This window comes from Hibiscus syriacus, unplaced genomic scaffold (genome assembly GCF_006381635.1).
Source record: "Hibiscus syriacus cultivar Baekdansim isolate YM2019G1 unplaced genomic scaffold, ASM638163v2 tig00112856_pilon, whole genome shotgun sequence".
Classification (NCBI taxonomy): Eukaryota; Viridiplantae; Streptophyta; class Magnoliopsida; order Malvales; family Malvaceae; genus Hibiscus; species Hibiscus syriacus.
In genome coordinates, this window is record NW_024063411.1 from 118329 (window position 1) to 140135 (window position 21807).

Consider the following 21807-nt stretch of genomic DNA (forward strand, 5'->3'; position numbering starts at 1 on the left):
GCATAGTCCGGTTTAAATGTTGTTTTCCAATGTGTTTAGTTCAAATTAGCATGTTGAAGTGCTTATTTTGATTGAACTTTTTTTTTATCAAATCAATTCTCTTCATTGGAATTAAAAATGATTTTAAACTATCATTATCAATGTTTGATTTTTGTTGTTTAATATTGTTGTATGCTTAATATTGTGGTTCGAATCTTGAGATTTGATACTTTAATATTATGATTTATTTATGAATTTTATTGTTTTAGACTTAATATTATAGTTTATACATATATTTTATTGTTTTAGAGTTAATATTATGATCGAATCTTGAGATTTTACATTTATTTATAATTTTAATTTTATTTATATATAGTACATTTACTGTCTCCGCACCTTAAATTACCGTTTTCGGTCCTCGTCCCCTAATCCGTCCCTTTATCCGTGTAAGTACAGCATAATTTCTATCATTCAGTTAAGTCAATGGAAGCTTGTTGATGGTGATACCGTGTGGAGAGTTGACTTTGAATAATGATGTGTTTGTGGTTTAAATTAATAGACTTTTTAATAGAAAGTGTATGAAATGAGGATTTATATTATTTAAATCGATAAAGAGTTGCCATTGCAGTTTCCTGGTAATTTTCTTGCATCATCTTTGTTTGAATAAATCTCAGGTAATTCTCCTCTATTTCAGATCTCAGCTACTTTTACTCCTTTCCCTCCTGATTCACAAAATAAACCCTTTCATTACTTGACTTTTGAAAATGGAGATTACTACAGGCAGCGCCAGCAACGTTGTTACTGGTGTTGCCGGATTCGTGTTCCAGAAAATCAAAATTGGCTTCAGCTACGTGCGCAACTATAGAAAGACGGTCTCGGACTTCGAGGATAAAGTTGAGATGTTGAAAGGAAAGAGAGACAGAGTGCTGCTGGATGTTGATGCTGCCGAAAAGAACGGCGACGTTGTATACCCCGACGTCAAGAGCTGGCTGATTAAAGCCGGCGACGTTATCAATTCGAAGTATGACGAAGTTAAGGGTCTTGAAGACGAAGCAGCCAACAAGTGTTTCGTCGGCTTGTGCCCTAATTTCAAGGCTCGCTATCAGCTTTGCAAGAAAGCTATAGAAGAAGCTAGTGTTGTTGATGAACTCCTCCGGCAAGGTGGATTTGACAGAATATCATATCCCGGTGTCCCACGACCCATTGTGGATTTACCTAGAGATTTTGAGGACTTTGAATCAAGAAAGCAGTCGTTTAACTACATCATGGAGGCGGTGAAAGATCCTAATGTCAACATTGTAGGGGTGCACGGAATGCCTGGCGTTGGCAAGACCATGCTTGTTAAAGAAGTTATAAGACAAGTCAAAGAGGATAAGGTATTCGACTCGGTGGTTTTTGCTGTTGTGACTCATACCCCTGACATCCTGAAAATCCAAGACCAGATTGCAGATATGTTGAGATTGAAATTTGAGGAGCAGAGTGCGAGTGGAAGAGCAAGTCGATTGTGCCAAAGGTTGACGAAAGAGAAGAAGATTCTTGTTGTTTTAGATGATATTTGGGAAAGATTGGACCTGATGGAAATGGGGATTCCTTTGGGAGATGAGCATCAGGGATGCACCATACTGCTGACGTCCAGAAATCTTCGTGTTCTGTCCAAGGGTATGGATGCTAAAAAAAGCTTTGCGATCGGAGTTTTAGAAGACGAAGAAGCTTGGGCTTTCTTCAAGAAGATGGCAGGGGACGGTGTCGAAAGACCAGATTTGTCACCTGTAGCTACGGAGGTGGCTAAAAAATGTGGCGGTCTACCAATCGCCATTAGAACACTTGCACTGTCTTTGAGAGATGAGCCTTTGTTTGAATGGGTGGATGCTTTGCGCCAACTAAACAGGCCATCGTCAAGCAACTTCAGCGGAGTACCACGAGATGCATATTCAACTATAGAATTGAGCTATGATCGTTTACCAACTGAAGAACATAAACAGACTTTCTTGCTTTGCAGTCTAATGGGGCATGGTGCTTACTTGGATGAGTTGCTCATGTGTTCGATTGGGTTAGGGATATTTCGTGGTGTCAACACAATTGAAGAAACACGGAACAGAATGTTGACAGTGGTGAGTCATCTAAAAGCCTCTTGTCTGTTGATTGATAGCTATAGCGATCACCGCTTTGATATGCATGATCTTATTTGTGATGTGGCTGTGTCAATCGCTTCTAAATGCAACCATGCGTTTGTTTTAAAACACGGGGATGTTTTAAATGATTGGCCAGATGACGAAGCAATGAAAGAGTGCAACAAAATTAGTTTGCGGTATGCTAGTATCAGCATGCTTCCTGATCAGTTGAAATGTTCAAAGCTTACTCTTTTCTGTATGGGTAGCAAGGATCCTCGGGTGAAAATACCATCAAACTTCTTTAAGGATATGGAAAATCTTAAAGTCCTAATTTTGGCTGACATGAACTTCCCGTCCTTGCCTTCATCAATTTCCTTGCTAGCAAACCTTCGAACATTATGCTTGTTTTGTTGTGTGTTGGGAGATATTTCCCTTGTTGGGGAGCTCAAGAATCTGGAAATTCTATGCCTTGTGGGTTCTGATATTGAAATGCTGCCCGAAGAAATAGGGCAACTGACTAAGCTAAAGTGGTTAGATTTACGTGATTGTTCCAAACTCAAAAGAATTCCACTTGGGGTCTTCTGCAAATTGTATAGATTAGAAGAACTTTATATGCGCAACAGTTTCGTTGAATGGGGAGCAGAGGGACACTCTAGTCAACAAAGCAATTCTAGCCTTGCCGAATTAGAAGCTTTAACCTGTTTAACAGCTTTAGAAATTCATATCCCTAATGCAAACACTATTCCCAAAGATTTATTCTTTGGAAAGTTGCAAAGATACCTTATTTTCATGGTAGAAGCTAGTGACTGGGATTGGGTTTGGGATTGCAACTTTGTTTGTGAATATTCCAAGACAGTAAGGCTCAACCTACAGACACGCCTTAGCTTTCTGAATAACGGGATCAAAGTTCTAATAAAGAAAGCTGAGAATTTATATATAGATGAAGTGAAAGGTGTGGAGATGTTGTCTCATGATGAGTATAGGGATTATTTTCAACAGTTGAAGAATTTGCATATTGAAAATGGTGCGTTGATCCGATATATCCTGAAAGATAATGATGATGTTCACGGAATTGAATTTCTTCAACTCAAGTCTTTGACGCTTAAGGGTCTGCCTAACCTCATTAGCTTTTGCTCCAGAAATAAAGGTTCAACTTCCATATCTCCACAGCCACAGGAAATGACCCTTTTCAACCAAAAGGTATTTAATTCCTTTTCTTCTCCCAATGTTTGCATTTTTGTCTCATTTCTGCAAGTTCTCATTCCAAAAAAAAAAGATTTGATCTGGTAAGTTAACAAGTACATGTGTGCAGATATTGTTTCCAAAGTTGGAGAAGTTGAAACTATCCTCAATTAGCATGGAAAGAATATGGGCTCCCCAAGCGTTTTGTTCAACTCATAATTTGACGAGCTTGATCATCGAGGGCTGCACCAACTTAAAGCACGTGCTATCCGACTCTATGGCTGAATATCTGCAGCAGCTCAAATCCTTGGAAATAAGTGGATGTAAGTGCATACGGGAGATAATATCAATGAAAGAAGCATCTCGAAACAGAGCTCTCGTAATATGTTTCTCTCGATTGAAGTCCCTCAAATTGAAGGGTCTTGAGAAGCTCATCGGATTTTGCCATGAAGATTATACTGTTGAATTCCCAACCTTGACGATTATTGAGATAGAAAACTGTCCGGAGTTGAAGGGATTCATCCATAACTCCATGAGCAAAGATTTCCCAACTGATTGTGTTTTATTCAATAAAACGGTACTCGTTTCTACGCTATACATTTTCCCCTTTTATCTCTCTTTCAATTTAACTCTTCTAATGATTGTTTCCATTGGAATGAATTCTGCATTATAGGTTGCTTTTCCCAACCTGCGCAAAATCAAAATTTCTCATGTAGGAAATGTGAGGAGGATATGGTATGACCAACTTCGTTCGGATTCATTTTCAAATTTGAAAGAGTTGAAAGTTGAGTACTGCGATGCTTTGTCGAATATTTTCCCATTTCTTCTACGGAAAGTATTTCAAAAACTGGAAATACTCACAATAACTGATTGTGCTTCCTTAAAGGAAGTGTTCCAACTCCAAGTCCCTGGTTCAGATATTGAAGAAACAAATGTGGTGAGAAGTCAATTGAGAGAAGTGAATCTCTTTCGATTGCCAAAGTTGAAGCATGTCTGGAACAAGGATCTCAGTGAAAATCTTTCTTTTGAAAATTTACGAAAAGTATATGTTTGGAATTGCTGGAGTTTAAAAACTCTGTTTTCATTTTCAATAGCCAAGCGTCTTGTACAACTTGAAAACCTTATTGTTGATAACTGTGGAGTGGAGGAGATTGTTTCAAAGATTGATGGAGGAGTAGAACATGAAATTTGGTTTGAATTTAATCAGTTATCTTACCTTAAACTTTGGAAACTACCAAATCTCAAATGCTTATATCCAGGCGCACATAAAACATTATGGCCTGCGTTAAAGCAAATAAGGGCATATGCATGTCCGAAGATCAAGATATTTGGGCATGTTGAGTTCCAATTCCCAAAACCATTGTTCATCACTGAACAGGTATGACCCTTCACCATTTCCTTAAAGATAGTTCATCTGTTTTACTTGAACCATCTACTATCTCTCATAACTAATGCATTCAATTTAAATTTGAATAATTTTCTAATTAGAGTTAATTGGGTTGGAGAGGATTTGGTTATAGATGAGTGTATAATAATAATTTAATGCCTTTAAAAATGTATAACATGACATTATTTCATTGGTGCCTGGAAACTAATGTTTTTAGGATCATCCTAATATAAGTCAATCTGTTTATACATATATCATCTCATTGTTCTTTCTTGTTGATTCATTAGGTTATCCCCCAATTGGAGCAAGTTTCGTTTAACTTTGGTGATATTGCGATGATAAATCACCTTCAGCTTGAGGCAAACATGTTTTGCAATATAAAACATCTTCACGTTAGAAGCCTCTTCAATGAATGGGGTGTTATCTCAGTTCGTTTCCTTGAAAGATTTTACAATCTGGAGACCCTTAAGGTGGTGGGTTCTTGCAATTTCAAAGAGTTGTCTCCTTACAAAGGTAATGCAGGTGAGGACAAAGACGTGATTATCATGCTCCCAAATATTAAAAACTTGAAACTGGATTATGTTTGCAACCCACAACTTGTATGGACGCAAGAGGATCATGTTTCTGCAAGACTTGAAAGCCTTGAAGTTTGGCAATGTCACAGCTTGATCAATTTAGGATCATATTTTTCAAGTTTGCGAAATCTTACAACTCTAGATGTGTGGAAATGCAAAAAGATGACAGAGCTGATCACATCCTCCAAAGCCCAAAGTTTGGTGTGCCTTGTGACAATGAGGATAGAAGAATGTGAAACGATGAGGGAAGTGGTTGCAAGTAAAGGGGATGAAACAACATATGAGATTGTTTTCAGAAAGTTGAAACGTTTGGAGCTTCTTTGTTTACCAAGCCTCAAAAGCTTCTGTTCAGGAAATCATACATTTACGTTTCCTTCTTTGGAACAAGTCATTTTGAGCAAATGTCCTAAAATGAACACCTTTTATCAAGGAATGTTGAGCATGCCAAAACTGCAGAAAGTACAGCTAACAAAAACAGATGTCAAGGGACGGTGGGCTGGGGACCTGAATTCCACTGTGGAACAGTTATACAAAGAACAGGTACTGATGCAAAATTCATTGAAGAATATATACAGTTAATTATATTTTACATAATTTATTTGCATCATAGCTTTGTTGGGCACTTGGGCTCTTGTTAAACATGATGACAAGTTTAACTTTTTGATATGCTGCTACTTAGGTTGGATATCGTGACCTGAAGCATTTGAAGTTCTCAGAATTCCCGGAGCTGATAGACGTATGGAGTAGAAATCCTCAAGAAATTTTGGACTTTAAAAGTCTTGAAGTTTTAGAGGTTTGTGATTCTAACAACTTGAGATGCATTTTTAACCTCTCTATGGCCCTGAGCCTAGGACGACTTCAACAAGTAGAAATCAAGAGATGCAGTAATATGGAACAAGTCATCAAAGAAGAGGATTCAAATACAGTAGTGACCGAGGAAGCAATAATAGCAGATGGTAATAAAATCATTAGCATATTTCCTCATCTACAGTCCATTGTCTTGGAGTCCTGTTCAAATATTTCAAACTTTTACCTGGGAAGTTCAGCTCTTGAATGTCTATCCTTGAAAGAAATTATGGTATCTGACTGTCCAATCATGACTACCTTTGTTTCTACTTTTTCGAAAAACGAGGACAATAAAGCAATCGTTGGTAATGAAACCGATAATGACGCTACATTTTTCTCCATCGAGGTTAGTTTTCTTTTCATTTTGGGTTAAAGTACACCAGAGGTAATTGAACTTTTGAAAGTTACAAAATAGTCATTTAATTTATCGAAATTTTATAATTTATTATACCATTGCAGTGACTATTTTGTAACATTTCAATAAATTTAATGATAATTTTGCAACTTTTGAAAGTTCAACGACCTAAACGATCATTTGAGCATTGTTCAATGACCTGTAGGGTACTTTACCATGAAGACTATATTGTTGAATTTGTTGAAGATCAAAGCATAGTTCTATAATCATTTGAAAATGATAATGTATTATAGGTTGGTTTTCCCAATTTGGAGAAGATCAAAATCTCTCATCTGAGAAATGTGAAGAGGATATGGAATAATCAACTTCATGCGGGTTCTTTTTCTAAGCTAAAAGAGTTGAACGTTGAGTACTGCGATGGGTTGTTGAATATTTTTCCATTTCTTTTGCTGCAAGTATTTCAAAGACTGGAAATACTAACGGTAAATTCTTGTTCTTCACTAGAAGAAGTGTTCCAACTCCAAGTCCATGGCTTAGATATTGAAGAAACTAATGCAGGGGGGTGTCAATTAAGAGAAGTGAATCTCTTTCGCTTGCCAAAGTTGAAGCATATCTGGTACAAGGATCTTAGTGGATATCTTTATTTTGAAAATCTACGAAAAGTAGATGTTTGGGAGTGTTGGAGTTTGAAAACACTGTTTCCGTTTTCATTAGCAAAACATCTTCAACAACTCGAAAGCCTTATTGTTGATAACTGTGGCGTGGAGGAGATTGTTTCAAAGATTGATGGAGGAGTAGAACATGAAATTCGGTTTGAATTTAGTGAGTTATCTTTCCTTAAACTTTGGAATCTACCAAACCTTATCTGTTTCTACCCAGGAACGCATAAAACAGTATGGCCTGCATTAAAGAAGTTGAGCACGTATTGGTGTGGGAAGATTAAGATATTTGGGCATGTAGAGTCCCAACTCCCAAGACCATTGTTCATCATTGAACAGGTATGACCCTTCACCATTTATTTAATATATTTCATATGTTTTACTTGAATCATCTATGAAATAAAAAGAAAATTAAATAATCACTATCATATCATTGGTTTTTGGTTTGATGATTACTCAGATCATCCCTCAACTGGAAGAAGTTTCATTTACTAGTGACGACATTGCAATGATAAGTGATGGTCAGTTTGCGATAGAGTCGTTTTGCAATGTAAAATGTCTTCGTGTTACCGACTACCTAGATGAATCAGCAGTTTTTCCGTTTCATTTCCTCCAAAGATTTTCCAATTTGGAAATGCTTGAGATGGTTTCTTTCGATTTTGAAGAGTTTTCTCCTTACGAAGGTGCTGGTGCTGGTCAGGAAACAGACGTGATAATGATGCTGCCAAGAATTAAAGAGTTAAAATTGCAAGATTTTGACAATATAACACATCTATGGAACCAAGGCTCTCCCCTTGACCACATGTGTGTAAATCTTGAAACTCTGCAAGTTTATGAATGTGGCAGCTTAAGTAATTTATCATGTGCTTCCTCATCTTTTCAAAATCTTACAACTTTGGATGTTTGGGAATGCAAAGAGTTGGTAGAGTTGATTACATCTTCGAAAGCCCAAAGTTTGGAGCGGCTCGTTACACTAAAGATAACAGAATGTGAGTCAATGAGAGAAGTGATTGGAAGCGCTGGAGATGATGCAACATATCATGAGATTGTTTTCATGAAGTTGAAATGTTTGGAGCTTCATTATTTACAAAACCTCAAAAGCTTCTGTTCAGGATATAACGCTATGAGGTTCCCATCATTGCTTCAAGTAACAGTGAGTCAATGTCCCTCACTGAAGAGTTTTTGCCATGGAGCTTTAGACACACCAAAGCTACGTGGGGTTCAACATACAGGAAGAGGTTTTAGTAGGAGAGATTGGGTTGGTGACCTTAATGCCACCATTAAACAGTTATACACACAAGGTACAATGTAATTAAATTTATTTCATAGAAATATATATTTAATGATATGCGACTCTTTATTATTACAGAAGCAGATTTTAGGGCACGGTTGGCTGGGGACCGTAATGCCACTGTGGAGCCATTATACAAAAAACCGGTAATGATTGAAAATCTACTGAAGAACATATGCTTTTTATTATCTTTTGCAGAATCTATTTTCACCAGTCTTGTAGGGCTTCTGTTAAATATGTTGGTACCAAAGTTTAACTTTTTGATGTGTTGCTATTCAGGTCGAATATCGTGGCCTAAAAGCTTTAAAGTTCTCGGAATTTCCGGAGCTGATAGACATATGGGGCAGGAATCCGCAAGAAATGTTGGATTTTAGAAATCTTAGATTTCTGGAGGTCTGTGATTCCAACAGCTTGAGATATATCTTTGACCTCTCTATGGCCTTGAGCCTGAGACGACTCCAACAAATAGAAATCAAGAGATGCAGTAATATGGAGCAAGTCATTAGAGAAGAGAGTTCGATCACAGTGGTTGAGGAACCAATCATAACAGATGGTGATAAAATCGTTAGCATATTCCCTCGTCTACAGTCCATTCATGTGGAGGCATGTTCACATATGACTAGCTTTTACCTGGGAAGTGCAACTCTTGAATGTCCATCCTTGAAAGAAATTATGGTAGCCGACTGTCCGAACATGGCTACCTTTGTTTCTACATTCTTCAAAAACGGGGGAGAAGATGCAATATTTGGTGATGAAGATGATAATGTTGCTACATTTTTCTCCGACAAGGTTAGCTTTTTTTTCTTCCCCTAATGAAATATTTATATATTTGATTTGTAGTTCTTCACATTTCTCTCATATCATTATATAGAGAAGGGGTAGAATTCAGTTTCACTGTGTAGAACTCTTTAGTTTTACATTGTTTAATCCGTGTAAAACTCTTTAATTTCAATTATCCATTTACATTCATTTTTATGATCCTAAATCAGTGTAAAACTAAAGACTTTTACATACTGTCAGAATGACCTGATTCGATTGATTTTTACAATAGGAATTTTACACTTGATATATAGGCATAGTAAGCCTAAGTTAGGAAACTCTCAAACTAGGAAAGAGATTGATTCTAGGAATGTTTGACCTAAAGTAATCCCTTAAAGTTAGGGATTACAATCACTAAAATATTTACATAATCTTGGCTAATACAACCAGATTTCCCTATTTAGGAAACTGGAATCTGACACTCCCCCTCAAAATGGGAAGTGGATTTCATCCATTCTCAGCTTGCTTACTAACTTCTGAAAACACTTCCTAGACAACGCTTTGGTGAGTACATCTATCAGTTGGCCATCAATGGACACAAAAGGAGTGAAAATTAGGCCACTGTCAAGTTTCTCTTTTATGAAATGTATGTCAACTTCAATAAGCTTTGTACGGTCATGTTGCACTGGATTGTGTGCAATATTGATAGTAGACTTATTATCACAATATAGCTTCATTGGACCTTCCCATTTGATTTTTAGATCTTCTAAAATAATTTTTAGCTATAACAATTCACAAATCCCAAGTGTCATTTCCCTAAATTCAATCTTTGCACTGGATCTAGCCACGATATTTTGTCTTTTACTTTTCCAAGTCACAAGGTTGCCTCTTAGGAAAATGCAATAGCCTGAGGTTGATCTCCTATCAACTATAGACTCTACTTAACTGTATCAGTATATGCTTCAATAGTTAGCTTCTCCCATTTTTTAAATAAGATTCCTTTGTCTGGCATGCCCTTCAAGCACTGTAGGACCTGGTACACAACCCTAAGATGTGACTCATTGGGGTTGTGCATGAATTGACTTACCACACCAACTGCATAGGCAATATATGGCCTAGTATGTGACAAGTATATGAGCTTTCCCACTAGCCTCTGATAGGAACTTTTATCAACTGCTGCTTTTCCTAATGCATCTCCATGTCTATGGTTGACCTCTATAGGAGTCTCTGTTGGTTTGCATCCCAGCTTGCCCATTTCTGTCAACAGGTTAACAATGTATTTTTGCTGAGATATGAAGATTCCTTCCCGAGAATGTGCTACTTCGATGCCAAGGAAGTATTTCAACTTATCGAGTTCTTTGACTTCAAATTTCTTTACTAGGCATTTCTCCAAATCTTTCATTCCTTCCAAATCATCTCCTGTTACTATAATATCTTCTACATAGACTATCAATGTTGTTACTCCCCCTGAAGACGAGTGTTTTACAAACAGAGTATGATCACATTGACTCTGTTTATACCCAACTTAAGAATTGCCTTGGTAAACCTTCTAAACCAAGCTTTCGGAGACTGTTTCAGACCATATAAAGCCTTCTTTAGCCTGTATACCATATGTCCAGTATTTGGACTAAATCCTAGTGGGACATCCATGTAGACTTCCTCCTCAAGCTAGCCATGTAAAAAGACATTTTTAATGTCAAATTGCTGCAATTTCCATCCTCGATTAGTAACTAGTGACAACAACACTTTCATAGTATTCATCTTTGCAACGGAAGCAAATGTTTCGAGTTAGTCTATTCCATACGTTTGGGTATATCCTTTAGCAACTACCCTTGATTTGTACCTATCTAAAGAACCATCAAACTTGTACTTTACTTTGAACACCCATTGGCATCCCACTGATTTTTTTCCCTTTGGCAACTCCACCAAGTCTCATGTCTTATTCAAGTGCTTCCATTTCAACTTTCATAGCATTTTTCCAATTCTCATCTTTTAAAGCTTCGGATGTAGTTTTGGGAATGAAAATAGAGTTTAGATTAGCAAGAAAGGCTTTATGGTTGGAGGATAAGTTTTTGTATGACATGAATAAGTATAAAGGATGTTTTGTGCTAGCTCTGGTTCCTTTTCTAATAGCAATAGGAAAATCATTTAAATCATGATTTTCAGTGGCAGTAATATTATCATTATTAGGATTAGGTTCAATAGTAATTACCTCGGGTTGTGTAGGAGAGAATGATGATTGAACATGCTCTTGTACCTTTCTTCTTGAATAAACCAGTAGAGGGCAAGTAGTATCCTGAACCTTTTGCTTTGTTTTTGGGGTATAAGGTTCTGTCTCGGGTCGTATGGCTTCAACTTGGACTGGTGCATGTTGGTGTGTAATAAGGGGTTGCTTTTGGTTAGGTTCTGTCTCGGGTTGTATATCTGTAACTTGGACTGGTTCAGGTTGGCTGGTAGGATGGTGAGTAGTAAGGGGCTGGTGGTGGTTAGGTATTGTAGGTTCTGAAAAATTAAGAAGGAAGAGATTTTTGTCCTTATTTTCTATGAATGAGATCTCCCCCTAAAGATAACGATGGGTGAAGTAATTTTCTCCTTCGATAAAAGTAACATCAGTAGATACAAAGTATTTTTTGTGGGAGGATAGTAACACTTGTACCCTTTTTGGGTGGAAGAATAACCAAGAAATACACATTTGATTGCCCATGGATCAAGTTTCCCCCTATTTTAAGAATGTACATGGACAAGGTCACACAACCGAATATTTTGGGAATGAGATTATTTGAGGTATTGAAATTAGGAAAGAACATGGTTAAAGCTTGCATAGGGCTTTGAGACTCAAGGACCTTTGTAAGCAGTCTGTTTATCATGTAAGTGGCAGTAAAGACAACTTCCCCCAGTATTGTTTAGGAACATTTTTCTAGAACAAGAGAGCCTTTGTGGTGGCAAGAATATGACCATTTTTTCTCTCGGTGACACCATTATGTTGGGGTGTATTGACACAAGAAGACTCATGTATGACCCCCTTTTCTCGAAAATAAGGCGAGAGACTTGGTTGAAGTAATCTTTGGCATTGTCAGATCGGGCCCTTTTAATTTCAGTCCTAAATTAGGTTTTAATCATGTTGTAAAAGGTTTGGAAGGTAGAACTTACATCTGATTTTTGTTTTAGGAGGAATACCCAAGTCACACGGGTACAATCATTAATAAATGATACAAACCATCGAGCCCCAAAAATATTTGGAATAGAAGATGATCCCCATACATCACCATGAATAAGAGTGAAATGAAAGAAAATTCTTTTATTGCTTGCTGGAAAAGAAGTACATTTGTGTTTTGCGAGTTCACAAATATCACAATGAAAGTTTTTAACTTTTGACTCTTTGAACAATGAAGGAAACATGATTTTAAGGACCGTAAAAAATGGATGGCCAAAGCGAAGGTGGTGAAGCCAAATTTGCTCTTTATTTGTTTTAACATATTTGGGAAGGAAGGATAATGGTAAGGAATTCAGAACACTAACTTGCCCACTGGATTCTTCAAAATGGTATAGTTCATTTATTTCCTTAGCATGTTCAATCATCCTCCTTATACCCTGTTCCTGAAAAACACATCGAGTGGGGTAAAAAATCACGTTGCAGTTAGAATCTTTGATAATTTTCCAGATAGAGAGAAGATTAGTAAACAACTTTGGAACATGGAGGACATATTTAAGGGTAAGGTTTTGCTTACAACATCTCCTTGACCATCCACTGTAATTATCGAACCATCAACAACAATTATTTTTTTATTACTAGGACAAGGTGTATATGAAGTAAAGTTTTGTGAAGAGTGAGTCATATGGTAGGTGGCTCCTGAGTCAATGACCCAAGACCTCTTGGTGGGTATATCCGAAGCTTTAAAAGGTTGAGAAAACGATATACCTGAAAAAGCTAAATCGCAAGTACCCGTTGAAGATTGTTTTTTCAGTGATCTTAGCAGGCTCTTTAGCTTCTCAATCTCTTCTCTATTTAACTCAACAGGTGATTCTTGAGAATTGCTCTCTCCACTTTGTTGTTTTGCTATGTGTGCCTGCCCTTGTCCCTTTGGTTGCCCATTTAGTCTATAAACTAACTGAATATTTTACAAATCACTTGTTGAAATTGAGTGATTTCCTCTATTACTCGAGACTTCTGAAGTAGCCTCAATGTTATTGGTTTCAATGCCTTTAGCCATGTCCTTTTTTAACAAATTCTTATCGATTCAAAGGCAAATTGGGAGAGAAGAGACTGTCAATAAAACGAGTAAAAAATCTCCCAAAATTGAGCTAAAAAAGCTCTGATACCATGTCAAAATGACCTGATTCGATTGATTTTTACAATAGGAATTTTACATTTTATATAGACATAGTAATCCTAAGTTAGGAAACTCTTAAATAAGGAAAGAGACAAATTCTAGGAATGTTTGACCTAAAATAATCCCTTAAAGTTAGGGATTACAATCACTAACATATTTACATAATCTTAGCTAATACAACCAGATTTCCCTATTTAGAATATTGGAATCTGACACAGAGTTAAAGTGGTTCCTATCCATATATATATATATATATATATATTCCTGGTTCATGGCTTCAATTAGGGAATTCACTGAATTGGATTAGAACTTTAACCTAGATTGATAAACTTTTAATTTTGAATCCAATAAGTATTGAGTTTGAATGGTATAAAATATATGGTATTTACTCAAAATTTAGTGTTGAATATAAATATATTGTTCAAAAGGTATGCCTACAAGTATACAAGTATGAATGGGGTTTTTTAATGAGACCTCAAATTTTTATAAAAAAAATACTCAATTTTTTTAACCATCTCCAATCCAAACTAATAATAGAAGTAACAAGTTTAAATTCTTAGTTGTTTAAAGGATATAATGCTATATGAAACAAAGATTAATGATGATAATCTTTTCTCTGTTAAGTGATAAGTAACCCTTAACTGACTCGTCTTTATCAATGCATTTTATTGAAAAACAAAATTAATTAAATTTTTATAATGGATTGTTATGTAGGTTATTTTCCCAAAATTGGAGAAAATCGCTATTTCTTATTTGAGAAATGTGAAGAGGATATGGTGTAATCAACTTCATGCCGATTCTTTTTCTAAGCTAAAAGAGTTGAAAGTTGAGTGCTGCGATGCATTGTCCAACATCTTTCCATTTCTTGTGTCGCAAGTTTTTCGAAGGTTGGAAATACTAACAGTAACTGATTGTGCTTCACTAGAAGAAGTGTTCCAACCCCAAGTCCATGGTTCAGATATTGAAGAAACAAATGTGGTGGGCAGTCAATTAAGAGAAGTGAATCTCATTTGCTTGCCAAAGTTGAAGCATGTTTGGAACAAAGATCCCAATGGATGTGTTTCGTTCGGAAATCTTCGAAAAGCATTTGTTTGGGAGTGTTGGAGGTTGAAAACTCTGTTCCCATTTTCGATAGCCAAAGATCTTCAGCTACTTGAAAGCCTGCGGGTTGATAGCTGTGGGGTGGAGGAGATTGTTTCAAAGAAGGTTGAAGGTGAAGAACGGGAAATCTGGTTTGAATTTATTCAGTTGTCCTTCGTTGGGCTTTGGAATCTACCAAACCTCACATGTTTCTATCCAGGAACGCATAGAATCGCATCGCCGGTGCTAAAAAAGTTTATTACAAATTGCTGCAGAAAGACGGAGATATTCGGGCATTTAGTCTCCCAACCTGAAACATCACTGCTCTCTATTGAAAAGGTACGTACGGCCCTCACTCTTTCTTTAAAGATAGGACATTTGCTTGTAATGCTTTATCAGTTTACATTGGGAACTTTAGAATGTTCATAATGCTTTTGTTAATGTAGGGAAAATCCATTGAGTCACCGGTGGCTTCTGGAAAGGAGAGGAGTGATCCTCAAGAGGAATACCATGGTCACAATCATACAAGATCTTTCCTTCCCTTGGGGCCAAAAGTTGTGCGATGGTGCCCTCCAAGCTTCCCGGTGTTGAAGCTCAACGTGGATGGTGCATTCCGGGTCGAGGATCGTTGTGGGGCTGTCGGCTTTGTTCTTCGTAATAATGCAGGTTTTTTGCAGGGTGGGGGAGCACATTTTATACGAGAAGCCCACTCGGCCGAGTTTGTAGAAGCACAGGCCGTGATCCACGCATTACGGTTTGCTAGTTCGAACGGATTCAAGAAAGTCATTATTGAATCCGATGAACTCGCCGTGGTCAATAAATTGAAGAGCAAATTGCCAGATTTCTCCATACTGGGCTTAGTTCTTGAAGAGGCAAAACAGTTGATGAATTCTTTTGAAGATGTGCAAGTTCGCTACGTTCATAGGTTGTGCAATAGAGTTGCCCATGCTTTAGCTTCTTTCGGCTTCGACTGTAATGAACCGTTCACTTTCCGTTACATTTGTCCAGAATTTATCCGTGAACTTGTAAGGGACGACATAACTAAGTTCGATTATTAATAAAAAATATCACATCTTTTTCAAAACCGATCATTTTTTTATCGCTCCGGTCCGAAATTTAAGAGTCCCCATCCGTCTTGATTCAACCTTAATTTCGATATAATATAATCATGAACCTGAACTGAAAGGTAAAAAGTCCACATTTATCTGAATATATTGTTATATTCTTAAAGCCAAAATTCAAATATCTTAGAAAGGTAAGTAAAACAACATGCTAATCATATTTAACCTAATGGGCATTAGAGATGATATTTGAGACACATAAGATTACCCCATAGAAATCCAGGGGAGATGCATCTCTGGCTAGAATGACACAAATAACAGTACCGCATTACTGCCTCGATCTCGATTCAGCCCGTCGAGCTTCGTCCGGTGTTGAAGGAAACAATTCCACATACCGAGACCCTATTGTCATCTTATCCTTGCGCATTGCTCTTTTTGCCTCTTCAACTGAGGCAAACTCCACATATGCCTCTCCAGTAGCTTTCCCATCGGGGCGGCATGCAATATGAATACGATCCTCGACGATCTTGAAATCTCCAAAGAATTCGACGATTTCTGATTTCTTCACCGCAAAGGGAAGACCACGCAACTTGAGTATCTCGGTGTATTCCATTTGATCCTTATCGTTGAATCTCTTTGCTCGAGATGGTGGGGGGCTTCCATGGAAGTCATTATCATAGATTCCTTCATAATTCACCTCCGCAGCCACGGCATGATAATAGTCTTGCCTCTTGCACCGGAAAACTTCAACGTAGCGACGTCCCATGTTCTGCCGATCTCTTTGCAAAGCAAACTCCACCTGCATGGACCCAGCAAAGACGACAAAGGCCTCTCCAGAGAACCTTCCGTTCTTGTTGACCAGCAAAACATCAACAATGTCCAGTCCAGCGAAGAATTTGAAGATGTCGATGTCAGTGCAGTTGAAAGGAAGACCCCTCAGACGGACTACAGGAAAGACAGGTGGCTGGTAACCACCACCATAACCAAAAGGTCGATAGCCGCCCATACTGCTGTTCACTGCGAAGTAGGGAGTTGATTCCATCATTCTTTGTCTCTTTGAGCCGACCTCGTACCCGTCCGAAACCCCCCCGCTTCCCAACATTGCCCTTCAATTATCCATACCCAAAACAAGCAAAAAAAGAAAATCCCCCACTAAACCTGTTAATAAATCCAAACCCAACCCACACTCCCCAAATACCTAATTTCTTAAATTCCTAAGTTCATGTATTCTAAAAACATTTTCCATATTCACAACCCTCCTTCAAACAGTAAACATAAAAGAAATCATGCATATAATTCAAACCATGGGGCATAATCTCTTTTTATTATATTCACAAGAACCAAAATCATGCCTTTTTACATCTTATACAAACGATTTCGTTAACGCATTAAGATTCATATCATGATACAAAATAACGCAAGTATAATCCCAATTATTATGTTTCATTTCATAAAGTAAAAGGAAATTCATCATACAGAAAGGCAAATAACATCAAATTCACCCATGAAATAAGGTCTTAACAGAAATTTTGAAAACCCGAAAATCTCCTGTTTTATCTTCAATTTAATTCAATTATTTTCTCAAAGCCCAACACAAAATCAGAGCATAGAAAACCCTAATTCCACTAAAAAACGAACGAAAAGCGAATTCACCCCTGATATTAGCTCTCGGAACAAAGCTTCTTTAAAAAGTGGAATCTAATCCTAAATATAATTTGGAGATATGTATTTTTCCCGTTTTATATTCAATTATTTATTCAAATTCCAATAAAAAATCAGTTCCAATCAAGAACACCAACCCAAAATTAAATAAACTAAAAAGAAATTGGGGTTTCACGAACTTACCCTCTGGGTCCGTACATGGCGTCGTCTGAGGTGGTTTAAGATCTTCGATTTGCTAGAAGGACTCGCAGAAAATTTCACAGCTAATTAAAGAACGATTCGTACACAAAATAAGAACCCTAGAAAAGGGGAAGGAAGGTAAAAAAAAATCTATTTTAGGGAAATACATAAATACCCTTTTGAACACTTGGGCTTTAATGGGGCCTAAGCTCAAATTGAAGGTAATCGTTTTACTATTTGGGGGAAATTACAAATTCAGGCTTTTGTGCTAAGAATATATTTTAGTACTCAATGTTCTATTTTTTCTAAAATAGTCCCTTTTTTTGGATGAACAAAGCAATTATGTGATATATATATATATACGTTGCCTACTTGACACTTCACCTCTAAAGTTAAAACAACGAAAGAATTATTTTTTTGGAGCAAGTTTAGAATCAGTAAATTACTTTTTAATTAAAACCAAAACACAACTTTACTTTATTAAAAAAATATAAAATAATTAATTATTAGTTGATTTAATAAAATGAAATCTTAATTTTTAAAAAAATAAAATCGGAGATTTAAATCTTTACATTATAAATTAAACAAATTAGATTAGAAAGATGATCTAAAATATATCTCTTTGAGGTCTCGAGTTCGAGCACTAGGAACGTCAGTGGTAAGAACATTCAATGTCAAATAACTGAGAGTTATCTTTAAATAGATATCACCTTATACTTACCTTCAATTAATATATATATATATATATATATATATTATTCAAATTAATCGATCGATATATTAGAAACCGATTATTATAAAAAAATATAAAATAAAGTCGTGACAATGGCTTCTTAAGGAATGAAAGCAGAAAAAAAAGGGGAAAAGTAAGAACAAATTCCAAACTTGGAGACTTTGCAAAGTTTGAACATTATAGTTATTATTAGGTTTAATTGGCAAGTTGATGCCTAAATTGTATATTTTTTCTATTTTGGTATCTATTATTTTGTCAAATATTTAAATTTCAAATTTTTCATTAAACTCGTCATTTTTATTAAAAAAAACGACGACCGTCTAAGCTAGACGCTAATTTATTCGATGAGATAAGATAAAATTTGATTCATAAAATACAACTTAAACGATTATAAGATTAGATTTTATCATATCTGAGTTAGTAGGTTAACGTCCAACTCAGACTTTCGTTAATTTTTTAACAGAAAATGACGAGTTTGGAACATATATAATGAATAGTCAAGTGACCATTTTATAGCTTTTAATAATTAAGGGACTTAAAAATAATATTCTATAGTCAAGGGATTATTTGTGTACTTTACCCTAGTTTTAAATAAAAGATAACAAAAGTGAATCTAGCTATGATAAGTGGATTCCTAAATTAATTTCTAAAAATAGCAAAACAAAAATATTTTCTGATTTCCCTATATATTCTGCCCATTTGCTAGTTTTATCCAACATCACTCGGTCAGCCAAAACCAGTTGCAAAACCACCTTGTTAAATCAGCTTGAAAATGTCGTCACAGGATGAACGAGTCGCCGCCGCCACCGTCCCCGACGGAGCGGTTTCAACCGGTCAAACCAATACCAAAAGCGAAAAGTTCCACGAGATAGCCATTGCAGTAGAACAGAGGGACTTCATTCTCAGCAACGACGACATAGAGAGACTCAATTCAATCGACAAAGCTTTCGACGGCGAGCAGAAACCGACGGCCAAACCGTTGATCCAAAGGGTTCCAGCAACCCTCTGCATCCCCAAAGATTTTGCCAAGTATTTCAAGCCGAGGGTGATCTCCATCGGACCGATCCACCACGATAATCCCGCCCTCCAGGGTTCCGAGCAGCTCAAGCTCCGATTAGCAGCGCATTTCGAGAAGAACATTGGGGTCGGAAAGGAAATATTGTTCAACACGATCAAGACGGAGATTGGTAGCTTGAAGAACTGCTACGATCCGAAGGTGGTGGAGCCGTACGACGAGGATAAGCTGGCATGGATGTTCTTCCTCGACGGATGCGCAATTTTACAAGCTATTCTACAAGACGACGATGAACAGAAATTTTTGAAGAGCAAAATGAATATTAAGAATGATTTGCTCACGTTTGTGTACTTGGATCTGTTCTTGTTGGAGAATCAATTGCCTCACCTTGGATTGCTTACGAGCTCCGGAAACGGAAGAAGTTTCATGGATTCGGTCAAAAGGTTTATCGATAACAACGTCATTACTCCGGCGGAGATGAAAGAGCAACAACTACAGCAACCGCCGTCGACTGAACAACAGGAGGAGGAGGAAAGAGAGGCGGTTCATCTTCTCGATCGTTTACGGAAAAGGCTGAAATTGAAGAAGCAAAACCTTTTGGAGAAATTGGGGTTTCGATGCAATCGGATTTTCAGAACCGCGATGGGACCTTGTAACGACGGTGACAAGGGAAGGCATTATTCGCACACGTTCCGTAACGTGAAGGAGCTGAGAAACGCCGGGATTTGGTTGAAACCGAGCCCGTCAAGCTGTCTCACCGACGTGAGTTTCAGCCGCGTGTGCTGTAGGGGAAAGCTGAGGCTACCGCCGATCACGGTGGACGACACGACGGGGCCGAAATTCATGAACTTGATAGCCTACGAAATGTGCCCGGATTTCGAAAACGACTTGACCGTCACCTCCTACATTTGCTTCCTCGATTCGCTCATCGACGAAGCCGAAGATGTGAAGGAACTGAGAGACGCCGGAGTACTGTACAATGGGCTGGGAAGTGACGAAGAAGTGGCTAAACTGTTCAACAAGATGAACACTGATTTGGTTCCAAGCCCGACGATTTACTCCGACGTGAGACGGCAAATCCAGAATCATTGTGAGAACAAATGGATCAAGTATGCGGCTCAAGCTTATTACACACATTTTAACAGTCCTTGGACATTCTTAGCATTTGTCGGCGCCATTGCTGCACTTCTTCTCAGTGCTCTTCAGACATATTACACCATCAATCCTGTAAAGTAAGATTTCGTTTACTCATCTCTGCAAACCCTTTTTATTCGTCATAGACTTGAGGGTAAACTACAGGTTTAGCAGTTTTAATCTGTTTTAATATCTAAACTTTTAATTTTTTAAAATTATATCTAAAGTTTAGTTTTTGTTTCATTTTAGTACCTGTTAAAAACTTAACGTTAAATTTTTAAAAAAAAATATATTAAAAGTTTAAGTACTAAAACAGACAAAAACTGGTAGTTTAGGTACCAAACGCGTTAAGCTTTTAACAGTGAGATACTAAAATGAAGCAAAAACTAAACATTACTTATGATTTTGAAAAAAATCAAAAAAGTTTAGCTATTAAAACGAACTAAAGTTGATAGTTTAAGTACTTAATGCGTAGTTTACTATAGACTTTAAAGCATATATTTAAATGGGTAAAGTACAAAAATGGTATTTAATTATAGGCTGTTATTTTTTTGAGTCATTAACTATGAAAAATTATAAAACGGCCTCCCAAATATAAAACACTATTTTATTGAGTCCGCAACTATTAAAAGTTACATTATAGACACTATTTCGTTAAAAAATTGACGGTCTCCTGAGCTGGATGCTAATTTATTCACTAGGATAAGATAAAAATCTAATCACATAACTGTTTGAGCTGTATTTTGTGGATCGTATCTTTGTTTACACTATGTCGTTAAGTCAATGCTTGAAACATTATGTCATCGAGTCAGTGATTGAAAGCAAGGGCAATGTCAGTAAACATTATTAAAATATGATTTTGTCATATCCAATCAGTAGGTTAACATTCAGCTCAAGCAATCGTCAAATTTTAATAGGAAATTTTGAGTTTTGAACATATGAATAGTTGAGAGAACATTTTGTAACTTTTAATAGTTGAATGACTCAACAAGACAACTTCATATAATTAGAAGATCATTTTATAACTTTTATTACTATGTAGAAATTTTATATATCCCTTATTTGGTAGCTTTCGTTAATATTTTTTTTCTCTGCCTGTGGCAGGGATGATGATGCAAATTCTACAGCAAATTGTACCTGTTTGTTTCCGCCACCACCGGCGGCAAATATGACCGGAAAGTTATAAGATTTCAATTTAATTTCATAAGCAATAGTAAAATTATAAGTTAATATAAAATTAAAATATCTAAAAGAATTCAAATTTTGAATAAATCTACTATCTTTCATATTTTATTTCTTGTACTTTCAATTTTTCTAATTTATTCACTGAGTTTTCGAATCGTTCTTATTTTGATCATTCAGTATATGTTTAAAGATGATTCTTAACCTCTTAATATTGAACGTTCACATCTCTGACATTTATAATATTCGAATCCGAGTCCTGAATAACATAAATTCTTTCATCAC

At 36.7% G+C, this 21807-nt stretch overlaps 3 protein-coding genes across 4 annotated transcripts; 2 read left to right on the top strand and 1 right to left on the bottom strand.

Moving 5' to 3' along the window:
• The first annotated feature begins 723 nt into the window (after positions 1-723).
• On the top strand, positions 724-15626 carry LOC120183939. The gene is made up of 11 exons (XM_039188528.1): positions 724-3290; positions 3403-3849; positions 3946-4650; positions 4947-5774; positions 5914-6426; positions 6729-7433; positions 7555-8395; positions 8464-8531; positions 8665-9174; positions 14190-14894; positions 15002-15626. The coding sequence occupies exons 1-11, from the start codon at positions 744-746 to the stop codon at positions 15611-15613; spliced, it is 8481 nt and encodes a 2826-aa protein (XP_039044459.1). The 5' UTR covers positions 724-743; the 3' UTR covers positions 15614-15626.
• Positions 15627-15831: 205 nt separating this feature from the next.
• On the bottom strand, positions 15832-17599 carry LOC120184021 (heterogeneous nuclear ribonucleoprotein F-like). 2 transcript variants are annotated; one of them, XM_039188599.1, is made up of 2 exons: positions 17462-17599; positions 15832-16722 (listed from the first exon to the last, which is right to left on the bottom strand). In XM_039188599.1, the coding sequence occupies exons 1-2, from the start codon at positions 17476-17478 to the stop codon at positions 15945-15947; spliced, it is 795 nt and encodes a 264-aa protein (XP_039044530.1). In that variant the 5' UTR covers positions 17479-17599; the 3' UTR covers positions 15832-15944. The 2 variants fall into 2 exon arrangements, with proteins under 2 accessions (XP_039044530.1, XP_039044531.1); XM_039188600.1 differs by having other exon boundaries at positions 15837-16633; positions 17462-17591.
• Positions 17600-18961: 1362 nt separating this feature from the next.
• Positions 18962-21526, top strand: LOC120183955 (UPF0481 protein At3g47200-like). Its single transcript, XM_039188544.1, has 2 exons — positions 18962-20438; positions 21445-21526. The coding sequence occupies exons 1-2, from the start codon at positions 18964-18966 to the stop codon at positions 21524-21526; spliced, it is 1557 nt and encodes a 518-aa protein (XP_039044475.1). The 5' UTR covers positions 18962-18963.
• Positions 21527-21807: the final 281 nt, after the last annotated feature.